The sequence below is a fragment of the Hoplias malabaricus genome, chromosome Y (genome assembly GCF_029633855.1).
Source record: "Hoplias malabaricus isolate fHopMal1 chromosome Y, fHopMal1.hap1, whole genome shotgun sequence".
Classification (NCBI taxonomy): domain Eukaryota; kingdom Metazoa; phylum Chordata; class Actinopteri; order Characiformes; family Erythrinidae; genus Hoplias; species Hoplias malabaricus.
Window position 1 is genome coordinate 65,817,520 of NC_089820.1, and position 12,740 is coordinate 65,830,259.

Sequence of the window (12,740 nt, forward strand, 5' to 3'; positions counted from 1 at the left end):
TTATTGTGATGCGCCCCTGAGCTGTAACAGGGAGAATAAAACCTCTGTCATTGCCACTCTGGGCTCAGCACTGCAGAAACAGCACACTGCAAAATCTTCGGTGTTAAATTAACACTCATAGTGTTAAAATTAACACTATCCCAGTGTTTATATAATTCTCACCAGTTCTGAGTTAAAATTACACTTTGAGTTGTGTTAATTTTTTAACTCTTTAATAGTGTTAAAATTTGACACAGTCATTGTTGTTTTTTTAACACTGGAATGTGTATTTTTAACACCAAAATGTGTTACTCCTTTTCACTATGAATGTCTATTTCTGACACTGTGTTGTTTTGTGATAATAAATTATTCTTATTAACTATGAGAACTGTGTTATTCAGTGCAGTTTTGTGACATGTGATGGTGCTTATGCATTGCACCCCCACCATGAATTTTTGCACTAAACCTGTAAAGTATTCTCGACACATGCATGACATACAAAAACATTAACAGAAAAAGTATATTTTAAAAAACACACAATCACTTAAACTACCATTGAACTGAACTCTTTATTCAGAAAATTATCCAAGCACCATGTGGAATGGCTATAACATGTGCAGTTACAAAGAAAATAAAGGTACAACATATAGGCTCTCATCTCCACCATAAGCATTTTGTAAGTCAAATGGCTTATAAATTACAAGACTGTCTGCTTTGATAACATTTTTCTCATCACTTTCAAATACTTTGAAGGCGTGAAAATGCTCACTGAAATGGTCAACCACCAGCTTGTCCACTAGGAAGTAGATAACACTGTTGACTAAAATGGTCTTCTGTATTCTGCAAAAGACAGGCATTTCATTTTCAATTTCACTGCAAATTATTAGTCCTGTCTTGTACTCTGTCCCACTGATTTTAACCCAGTTAGTAGAAAAGATGTCTTGTGGAACAATGGCATGAAATGCTCGGGCCAACAATTCTCTGTTGTCTTCCCTGACCACATTAAATGATTTCAAGGGCCCATACTCAATATGGTTTAAAGGTGATGTCTCCCAATAACACCCTATGGACATTTGATGCTTTATTGCAAGTGATTTGGTTATGTTCTTAAAATTTTTAAGAGTATTTTTAAAAACCCTATGTTTTGCTTCAAATCTCATGCTCCACATATGAATTAGGGGCCCAATTTTTCTTATACAAGCTGGGTAGTGTATCATAAAGTGGTGTTTTGGGATTAGATTTCTATCTGGATACAACTGCTTGAACAAGTCATGATGCTCCATTATTAAATGCTTTAAATGTACAGTCATACCTTGTGTAAGAGATGGAGAGAATATGATGTTAATTATCTGCAGTAAAACCAGCAGCAATGTCCAATTCAAATTTCCTTCTGGCACAATGTCACCAAAAATCAAAGGAAGGTTTCTTACAAGACATAGTGTCTGAATGGAATTGAGACCTATATTATTGCCACTGCTGTCCAAGTTAATCCTTGTAGGACGATTTTTGCGCTCCAAGTACCCATAGTCAAAAGCATAAATTCTAGAACACAGATCAAGTTTTGACAAAAAGTTTTCAGAGAGATACTCCAACAGTAATTTCATCTCATACTGTGCCACCCCTTCAAGAATGTCATGCATTATGTCCAAAGAGAAATTTTGGCAAACATGAAAATACTGTAGGCTGTTAAGAGTGGAATTGTGCTTTAAACCAAACACAGGTAACTTCTGTGGGTCTGACTGCAACTTATTACAATGCATTTCAAAAAGCTCTTTTCCACGTAGGATTATCTTGGGGTCATCCTCACAGTAAACATTCTGGGCATCATCTTTTTCAATCAAACACAACCGACAGAAATAACGTCCATTAAAAGACTCTGTAAACCCCAAAATTGTGTGCATCCCTAAGTTATCCCCAGTTATCTGACATATAGTGCCATGGACTTTTTCATTAGAGAAGGGTAAATCAAGGCCATTGTTCTCTAGTGTTTTGATGTCATTAATCAGAGGACACAGAATAGGATCAAATCCATATTTCTTCATATCTTCTGTATGAAACAGTGCAACCAAATGTATGTTCATCACAGCAGAGTTAAATTTTGGTGGCAGATTTCTGAGGACAAAATAGAGAGCACCCAATTTGTGAACACCACGTTTTGAACCCAATGGGTTAGAGGTTTCAAAGTCGTCATAGAATATCTGAATTTGTAAAGAGGTTGGTTGTTTTGAGAACAATGGATGTGTCTTAAAATAACTTCCATCACAAAAGTCTTCGTATACGTCTTTTTTTGATACACAACACTCCCCAAGCAGTCTACAAACATCAGAATTGCGGCAAATGAATTTTATTGTTTCCAAAATTGGAATATACACAAAGGTGTCTTTCACAGGAACTTGATCATAAGTACCTGTATGTTTATTTCGCCTTGCATCAAATCGAACTCCTAACATTATCTCTACTGGCTCTACTAGCCCCCATTTCTCACTGAAATATTTTGTTCTTTTAGATTCAGTATTAAAACTATCAAATGGGTTTTCAAAATTCTCAAGATTTTCTTCCAGCCTAGATCTTACAGGATCATCTACAGGCACAACAGACAGTATTTCATGCTTTACTTGGGAGTGCAGTCCTGTTGCAAGTTCTTCCAAATCACTAACAATTGTTGAAACAACACTATTTGCCATACCACTTCCTTGGAGTTTCGCAACAATTGAAGAGCAGATATTTTTTGTATTTTCTTTGTAAAGAAACTGTCCATTGTCCTCAAAACATCCAGCTTCTATGTTCTGTGTGACCCCTATGCTACCAACCTCTACAGTATCTTCAAGACTCTGAAAATTAGCCTGAAATGTCTCAGAGTTTGCTTCATCAGCACTCTGAGAAAAATCCCTCTCATGAACACTTATTAAATGCTTCTTGAAACCAGAATATGTTGAAAATTGACGCCTACAACAATCTTGTGCACAAATCAACTTAAACCTGGTGCTAGGATAAAAACTGTGAACAATCCTTAAATGAGTTATCAAGGGCTGGGGGGCCAAATGTACAGCCTGACAAATGAAACACTTAAACATTTTTTTTAAAACTTAGTTCAAAAGTTTTGCCCGTAACTCACGAATTCGAGGAGACTCATCTGTTGTTGTAACATCAATGAGGTAAACTGTTGTCTGCACAAAAGTGTAGAGCTGCACCAGCGACTCATCATAAGACAGGTTGAACACATAGTGGGATTTAAACAGTTCATCAAAAGCACCCAACGAGCTGCTGGCTTGGCAGGGAATGAGCTGTTTGTCCACAACAATGTAAAAAGTATCAATTCTCTTCTGGGTGCGGCCAACTGCAAGGATATACGGTTGTTTACCCTCTCTTCCTCGCAAGTGTTCATCTATGCTACAGCATGACTGAAAAACAGAAAAAACAAACACCTTAAAGAGATATTTCAACTTCTTACTGATAGTGGTATTTGCTGCTTAATGCAACATGCTACAGTTTGATCACTCAACTGGTAGGCAGTTTCAGTAAAGCGTGAATAATAATCTTAACTTCTTAAAAGCACAGTGGGAAGAAGAGCTGACAAGTTTTTAACTGTTTATTGCATGCCCATGACTCTAGGGTACCAGAAGTCCCTGCTGTTGAGAGATTGATGTACAGTTAACAATGTTAAAACTTTGATTGGCTCATTTGTTTTCGCAAATGTACATCACTGGGTAAAAAAATTGACTATGCATGTTGTTTCTTACTGAGTTAATGTGTGAAATATTCTCTCATGACAGTTTAACAGGTGAGACATACCTTGTGAAAGTGCACCATTTTGTCCACTGCATCACTAGGACTTATTTTGATTCTCTTTCGTCCAGCTGTTGGTGGCAAGAGATGAAGAAGGAGCAACAGAGACGCCATGTCACTGTCCCAGTCTATTAAGAAGAAAAAGAGAAATAGATGAATATCTTTTTGGAAGGCAGAAAGGAACTAGCACCAGCTAACTGAATATAATGGTTGCCCACGACTCTGGTTGTGTGTTCACATCCCCCTAGAGAGAGAGAGAGAGAGAGAGAGAGAGAGAGAGAGAGAGAGAGAGAGTGTGTGTGTGTTATAGATAGGTTAAATGCAGAAGACATTTTGTACAATGAAAAATTGCACATCATAAACCAAGCATGGTCATGTAGCTTACTGGTGTCATCATTACGTGCTAGTTTTTCAGCAGCATTTAGATGTTGTTGCAGCTCGGTTGACTGAGTCAGGCGTTTGGCCTCTTCAATAACCTTCGGCTTGAAAGCCGTGTCCCACTTCTCAAGCATCCTGGAGGCTGTTTCAGCACCAAACAGCAAAAGGAAGTCTTGATTCACCTGTAGAAACACACACAAACAACAGTTGTGTTAACTGCTATCTAACCAAATTAAAAACTGGACATAAATAACAGAAATGCATAACTCACAAGTCCTTTAATATCCAAAAAACGGGGGAATGTTTTTAAGACATCTGTGGTCCTCTGTGGGTCATGCACTAAGTCCTGGCGATGTTGAAAGGTTAACTTCATCTTCTGAAACACGCTTGCTTCATCAGGACAGTGAACAAGAAATGATATAGCCTCTCGGCAGGCATCTCCATCAACCTGCGGAGACACTGTGGCTGCTGATCTTCGCCGATTTGGTCCTTGTGCTTGAGGTGCTGTAATGGCTTTAGCTGGCTGATGAGATCTATTCCTGGACATTGTCTTCAGGCGCCATGCTAAATATCCTGTGCCTTTTTCCCCATCATAGAAGTGCTCCTGTTAAATTATTTTCCCCAAAAAAATTGTATTACTCAATACATATTACACAAAATTATAAATTTATAAAATCACTCATTGATCATACACAAAAGGCAGGTACAGAAGTGTGAATGAATGGAAATGGAGCTGCTAGAGATGAACAATTAGTGAAAGAACCAGAAAATCAGAGTCACAATTAGTAGGTTTGTAGTTTTTGACTTAATGGCATTAATTCAATACATTGATTGGCACTGGGTGCATTCTCATTGATGTGACTTGTCATGAAGGTGTAAAATAAATATTAAAACAGGCAAGTACCACATTCACTTGCCTGTGGTACTTTGGCATCCCATAAAATTATTGAAATTTTGCCCCTCTTTTAAAGTTACTTTAAAAAAGCTCTAGTCTGTGAAACTAGTGTTTTTTAGAATGTAAGACATAAAGAAAACACTTACATAACCCTTTGGAGAGAAAGGATCTTTAAGTGACGGAAATAGTGTAATGATCCCCAGGGCATACTTCTCTTTCTGTTTACGGGAAGGAATCCTCCTTTAGAGCAAAAACAATATATAACCATACAATTTTATTGACTATTGGGTTCAATAATTGTTCTGACCAATCTGTTCTGAAAAATTGTTACATTTATTCTTAAAATATTTCTACTCAGTTTGAAACTTTTACAACTAACTTTATATAAAAAAAAAAAAAAAAAAAAAAAAACCTACACACAAAACACTTACCCATGCATCTCAGTCATATGGCTAGCCAGTATGTTGACAAGCTGCCTCCGGGTGCGGTGCTTCAGTGATTTGTCTGATTTGTACTCCTCAAGAACATCCTGACCTCCAGGTTTATTAAGCAAGGCATTCTCTACCATCTACTCACATGAGAAAAACAGTTAACTGTATATTTCAAATTAAGGCTGTAATATGGACACCATACCAAAACTTGCACATTCAGCCTAAAGATATGGTCACACTATGCTTCTGTCAATGAATTGTTGCAAGCAAATTTACTTTCATAACAGGATTCATCACAACATTTCAGTGACTTAGGGAGGAAATATATTTAATGTTTTTACTAATTTTTGTTTTTATTGTTTATGGTTGGCAAGTTAGAAAGTGACAATTCTGCAAGCCAACACAAACAACAAATGTCTAGTGATTGCAGATGTAGGGTAAAATTAAGGGTAAAAGAGTAAGAAAAGTGATCTTTCTTTTTCCTCACTCCTAACATATTCACTGTGGCATTCACCATTTGAAATCTCAAAATAGTCAAATTTAATTTGAAACATCCTGATGCTTTGCAGAGTCCAAAATTATAAACTGCTCAGATACCTCTTTTGCAGCTTCTGATTCAGTAACCTCTGTGGTAGACCTGGTTCTATTTCTGTATCTTTGGCTGAGGAAGTCACTGTCACTTGAAAAAGATGACTGGGTATCCGTGAGAGAAGATGGTGTTGAATGATCTAAAGGAGAAAAATCTTTAAAAAGAAAGAGGAGATGGGGGATAAACCTTAATTATCTAATATATATATATATAAATAAAAGCATGGGACAATCATACCCACAACCATATTTGAAACTGTACTGGCTAAGGGATGTTGGGGTGGCTTCCTAGACCAGGATCAAGCCTAGTCCTGGACTACACAGCATTCTGATTTTTAATTGAAAGGAGGCAATAGTCCAGGGCTAGGATTAATCCCTGTCTGGGAAACCAACCCACTGAGTTATCTTTTGCTTAAGTGTATTCATTACAAAAGATAAAACTTACCTTCATCTGAAACACTGTCACGTACTGTGAAGCATAAATCAGGATTGGCCTCTATCAGCTCAAGAAAGACATCTTCCTCCACTGCTGTGTCAGTTTCATCAAAAATGTAAAGTCCAGCTGCATCAGGAATCCCAAACTTGTTTTTGACTAAAGGATGTACAACAAGACACCAGATAAGCAGGTTTAAAACTGTACGAATATACAAACAAAACTAACATTTATATGCAAGCAGAGCACTAAAAGTGCCAACAGTCATCAATTTTAAAACTAAAATAAATGACACAAAAAGTGTGGAATTTCTTATGCTAAATAACCAAGAGAAGCAAGTTAAATTTGGAAGATGAAAACTGTTATCACAAAGTAACAGCAGGAAAATTCACTTTCAGTGCTTCCTTGTATTTTACTGTCAACAGGCTTGCAACAGGAAGCTTACAAGTGACTAATGTTGGTAATGCGATTTAACAGACACCAGCAACTTGCTTAAATTAATGAATGCCTTTAATAACATTACAATAAATTATACACAGTACAGAAAATCTGATCTTGAAATAACTATACCACATAAAAACTTGGGTTACACAAGATAGCTACTCACCTTCACTAATAAAGTCCAAATAGGTGAATCCTGCCTGCAATCGAATGTACTTCTTGGTACTTTGGTATTTTACCTTTAGCAACATACTGACATATTACAGGACCTGCACACAGTGGAGAAAACTTAACTTCATCCAAACAGACAACGTATTTAATAACTTTAAAAAACCTACAAAAAACAAACAAAAACAACTATTTTACACGCTAAAAAAGGCGCGCTCTGTGGGCATTAGCGGCAGTGTTAGCAGGCCGCTAAACAGCAGTTGCAATAGAAAAAAGGCGCGCTCTGTGGGCACTAGCGGCAGTGTTAGCAAGCCGCTAGCAAACAGTTATAGAAAAAAGTGCGCCCTGTGCGCCTTAGCGGTAATATTAGCAGGCCGCTAACCAAAACGTAGTTATAATATAAAAAGACGCTCTGTGGGGATTAGCGGCAGTGTTTGCAGGCCGCTAACAAGCGGTTACAATTGAAAAAGGCTAGCCAATACGCAGCAGTTAAAAAAGGTTCGATTTTAACGGCACATATAGTGATACAAAGCTTCACACCACAATAGATATTAACACAATTTTATATAACGAATAACGGCATGTTTTAGTAGATATATTGGGTTCTTACCTGTTGAAATTGTATATTTCCGAAACTGGATCTTCTCAACCGTCACCGAGAGCTCCAGAAAAGGCGGTCGTTAAAACCGGATGTAGAAATAACTCAGTCAGGAGTGTATGCACTCAACTCGCTTAAAGAGCACCACCCCCAGAGCTCTTTTAGCACCGCAAATGTAAAAACAACACCCAAATCAACACCCATTAACTCGAAATAATTTTCACTGGAAAATTAACTCCAAGTCACACTACAGATTTTGCTGTGCACTATGTAGCTTTTAAATGAGGGTAGGGAACCACGGTCTAAGTTGAAGGTGCTTCTTTTCACACTTTTTCATCATAATTAATTACAAAATGCTTTGTAGGAGGTTCGTTAATAAAGAATCTCTCCTCTGCTTTGATGCATTTGTATGAGTTTGTTGATCTCCACACTTTAATTTGTGTTTATTTGCACATCTGTCCTGGTTTATGAATCCTAAAATACCATCTAATTCACTCACTGCCGAATCGCAGATGATTCCAGGGCTTTTTCGAGAGCCATGGAAAATCCCTTGGAATGACAGATCATAATGTCATTGTGATATTGCTCTCTAATCCCTCCCTGATCCGTCTCAGAAATTTACCTGAGAGGGGAATGATCTGAACCGGGATACGGAGCCCTATTAGAGACGAGCGCAGGCAGATGACTGTCATGGCAGTTTAGGATAGATAGGTGCAATTCCTCAGCAGGGGATCGGAATATTTATTTATGGCCGTATCCTACAAAACAGAAGTAGGTTCCTGACAGAGCAGCGGGATACTTGTCACCTCAGCTACATTCCTGACAGCTCGGTCGGAGCAGGCGAGACGAATGACGTGTAGGATTCAATCTCCCATAAGTGCTGGGGTCTTGGAGTGAGGGTTAACTTCATACGGCTGGATTTCACAGTTAAAATCACTGCTGAATGTTAAACATTGTGTCATGTTAAACACAGCAGATGCAAAAGTCCATGAAGGACATTAAAGGGCTCATATTAAAAAATCAGTTCAGTGCAGGTTCATATTAATGTGTGGATCTGGAGTCCACCAACCCACACACTGTGAAACAAGACCCCCAAGTCACTTTTCTGAGGGCTGAGAGTCTTATTCTGCTTCTGACATCAAGTGTAGAAGTGTTTAGAATGGCCCCGCCCCCTCACCTGAGTCTGTCCAATCACAGCGCTGGACCCACATTTATGTGAGCGCACAAAGACGAGGTTAAACACAGCAAAACAAACACAACGAGCACAGAGTAAAAATGGAGAAAACGAGAACAGAGAAGAAAGAGAACAGAGAAGAAAGAGAACAGAGCGAAAACGACCAAAAACCAGAGCTCCTCGCTCCTCACTGCTGTGCGCTCGGGGTCGGGGTGAACAGCGAGCGGCTCATTATCATTTAAAGGAACAGGTGCTGAAAGCGGCCGTTCTGAACATGGCTCTCTTACTTCATGTGGGTTGTCTTACGTTGGGTTGTCTTACGCGGTTTTCCAAGTCTTGACTGGGACATCAGCCGTAAATGGTCACTGGTCTGACCTCCGCACCCACTTTACTGTTAGTGCTCTCCTCCATGTGTGTCCAGCTCCTATGGCATTAACAGTTTGGAAAGTAGCAGTTGCTGGCTTCTTACCCTCAAACTTGGTGCAGTGTATGATTAAGGGGGCCCTATCTTCCAGGTGGCAGTGACTTAATCAGTGAAGAAAATTACAGAAGTGAGGGCATCTGCCCTTATTCCTTATTGTGAAGTGAAGTGCCATGCCCCAGTGTGGATGATTCGGGCTGAGGAAACTGACAGCAGACACTGGACCAATCCAATTAGGCGCTGCTCCAGAGAGAAGATTGTGGTACGAGTGTCAGGAACATCAGCTTTGTGGAAACCTTGCCAAACCAACGCTAGCTCTGTATTCTTTGATGATATCTGGTGATGGACTGGCTGTCACAGATGGTCACACTGTGTGGTGTGAGATTGCAGCAGCTCCTGCAGCAGTGAAGTCTCCTCCGTCTGTGAAACACTCCCCGCGATTGGCACTTCAGGAGCGTCTCGTGTTTTTTAAAACTAATCATCCACTTTTTTTGACAAGGCTGTTCAGCGCTATTCATCTCAGTGCTCTCCTTCTGTCGGGGTCTTTGTCGAAATGAACAGGGACTCACTGAATTTCTGAAGTTCTGCATAAATCCGTTGTTTGATTCCAAGTCATTCAGAAGGTTTTGATTAAACGAGGTGGTTCTTTGTAGAGAAACTGATCACTTCTGGAACCAGAGCTCGCAATTTCCACAACACAATACTTTCATTCATTCATTCATTCATTGTCTGTAACCCTTATCCAGTTCAGCATCGCGGTGGGTGCAGAGCCTACCTGGAATCATTGGGCGCGAGGCAGGAACACACCCTGAATGGGGCACAACACAATACAGCCATTGTGTTTTCTGCTGGACTTTTTAAAGCCCCACTCTCTGTCCACTCTGTGAGACACTCCTCCCTCGTTGGTCCACCTTGTAGATGTAGAGTCAGAGACAGTAGCTCATCTGTCGCTGCACAGTGTGTGTCGCTCGTCCTCTAGTCCTCCATCAGTGACACAGGACGCTGTCGGCTGGATGTTTTTGGTCGGTGGACTGTTCTCAGTCCAGACACTGAGGGGTTTAAAAACTCCAGCAGCACTGCTGTGTCTGATCCACTCTACACCAGCGCAACACACACTAACACTGCTGAGAATGATCCAAATAATACCTGCTCTTTGGGGTTTGAAGAACAGGGGTTAAAAAGTACATACAAAGTATGCAGAGCAGCAGTCAGAAAACAGTCTGTGATTTTAATCATTTTCACAGACACAAGTGTTAAAATAAATTGTGTAAAGTTTGTGTTACAGTTCTGGAAGTTTCCGTAGCTCAGGAACTCCATATCCTAGTCTGAACACACTGCTTAAGTCCTGCTTTCTCGAGTGGAACAGAGCTGATGTTGTAATGAGGTGTGGGGCTGAAACTGACGCTGCCCATAGCTCAGCACTGAACTAATAACAGCCGGGCTCATCTCTCGCTGGGACGCTGTCGAAGAGTCCGGACCTGTTCCCCAGCGCTCCCCCGCCAGCCCGTTTACCTGTCTGATACCTGTGAGCGGCGGCTTTAGCCCCAGGCTTGTTCCGAAGAAGCAAGCGCAGCAGGAGGAGGTGTGGGATTTATCCACTACGCCGTTCCACGTGGAAGATTTAACTGTGATTCCGTGTCTATCGCTGGTAATGAAACCTTCAGAGCGCGGATAAATACTGTTGCAGACATAAAAGAATCGAATGTAATAGCCCGTGTGCAAAATAGCTATCACTGTTATACTTATTACACATTTCTTGTATTGCTTTATGCAACTTTGAGGCCTTTTACCTCTCAGAGGCCATTACGCTGCAAAGAAATCAGCCATAAACGTGAAGTAGAGCCAAATCCCCAGCTCCATTACAGCATCCATTACCGGGTAAAAAGACACAGGCTAATAATTTATCTCAGAATCTCTGCAGGACGATGAGCCACAGGCAAGCCATAGCCCTCCAATCCATCCCTCGTTCATTATTCCTCAGCATCACTCTGTCTTTTCATCGTGGAAGTTTCAGGATGTCAGTTTTCTATGGATTTCTTGGGAATACGCTGCTATCATCTCATATTCTATGTCTGAGATTGACATATTTAAAGGCTTAAATAGGAATGTAATAAGACATTAATAAGCATGTAACAATTTGTTCATATAGTTATAAGGCAATGATTGAATATCACTGATGTATGACGATGGATAGGCGTTCCCTTTATAACACTGTTATAAATAATCGATCCTGGATTAGAACTTGAATGACTAGGTATTGATGCTTAATAAGAGTGTAATAAATGTTTTATGGAACACATGTCCATCGCTTTAGAAGATAAGAGGCTTTGTGTTCATGCAAAGACATTAATTGTATGAATACTGGCGTAGCTTATTATTATATTATGAATTTCTTATATTGTAGGGTTAAATAAAATATAGACTTCTGGAACCCGATGTTTCAGTGAAGACAAACCACTTTTAAAAAGAACTGTCAAACACAGCTCTTTATATTATCCTCTAGAAGACCCTCTTCTCCCTAAAGAACATTCTCTTCTACGGCATTGAACCCCTGGACCTACAGTTCTTAGAAAAAATGGCAATAAAGGACTGCAAATGATAATTCAGGAGGCAGTGGCTATTCTGCTAAGGCTCCGACTTCAAAAACTCCTCTCCCTCAGCTTCATTTCAAAGAGTGGTGAGTGTTCGTGCCTGGATCCATTCTCTGTTCAATAACAAGATCGTTGGACCTCATCTGCTCGTAGTTTGGCTCGGCGGCTCGGTTCTCAAGGACGTCCAACATTTCGACATTGTCCCGTATCGCAAACAATCTCAGACTTGATTTGAGCTGCTTTTAATTACAGCGAGGAAAACCCACCACACCGAGGGAGACCGTATCCACCCACAGACATCTCCGGGTGATATTTGTTCATTCAAATCACTCCGGCACTGTTCCGAGATCAGAACCAGGGGGTGGAATGCGTTTCCTGGGATATTTTCACATTTTTTGAAGGCTCATGAATATTAACCAGCTATTGTAAGGTTCGTGAACTAGTCGGCTTTTCCGGTGTTTTCCTTCTCTCTTTCTTCTGTCTTTTGTTCGGCGTGTTGGAAAATGCCAAGGGAGGGGTATGGGGGGGTGTGTGTGAGAGGAAGAGACAGGCAAAGCTTGTGTGTGTGTGTGAAAGAGAGAGAGAAACCTGTCTGATATTCATCCTATTAAAACCCAGGATTTGCTTGTCAGGCTCAGAGTGGGACAAGCCACCCGTTCCCTCCCGTTTGTGTCTGACTGGGCGTGACTTTGTGAGGAACCGTGGCTGAACGGCTGGCCAGTCTGAATACGTTTGTCCTTGTCACCACAAAACGTGTGTCTGTCCTTCTTTTCCCAGTGCTACCAGATGCACTTGGTGCTGCGGCTCTGAGCCGCTGGGCGTTTGACACGTCCAGATATTTTCACACAACTCAACCC

General features: G+C 40.3%; 1 protein-coding gene across 2 annotated transcripts; it reads right to left on the minus strand.

Annotated features, from left to right (window-relative positions):
* Window positions 1-407: 407 nt before the first annotated feature.
* Window positions 408-7,919, minus strand: LOC136677674 (uncharacterized). 2 transcript variants are annotated; one of them, XM_066655269.1, is made up of 10 exons: window positions 7,710-7,919; window positions 7,098-7,200; window positions 6,503-6,649; window positions 6,067-6,212; window positions 5,470-5,606; window positions 5,185-5,278; window positions 4,415-4,747; window positions 4,151-4,325; window positions 3,772-3,893; window positions 408-3,380 (listed from the first exon to the last, which is right to left on the minus strand). In XM_066655269.1, exons 2-10 carry the CDS (start codon window positions 7,180-7,182, stop codon window positions 3,066-3,068), a joined length of 1,554 nt encoding a protein of 517 aa, XP_066511366.1. In that variant the 5' UTR covers window positions 7,183-7,200; window positions 7,710-7,919; the 3' UTR covers window positions 408-3,065. The 2 variants fall into 2 exon arrangements, with proteins under 2 accessions (XP_066511366.1, XP_066511365.1); XM_066655268.1 differs by having other exon boundaries at window positions 7,098-7,919.
* Window positions 7,920-12,740: the final 4,821 nt, after the last annotated feature.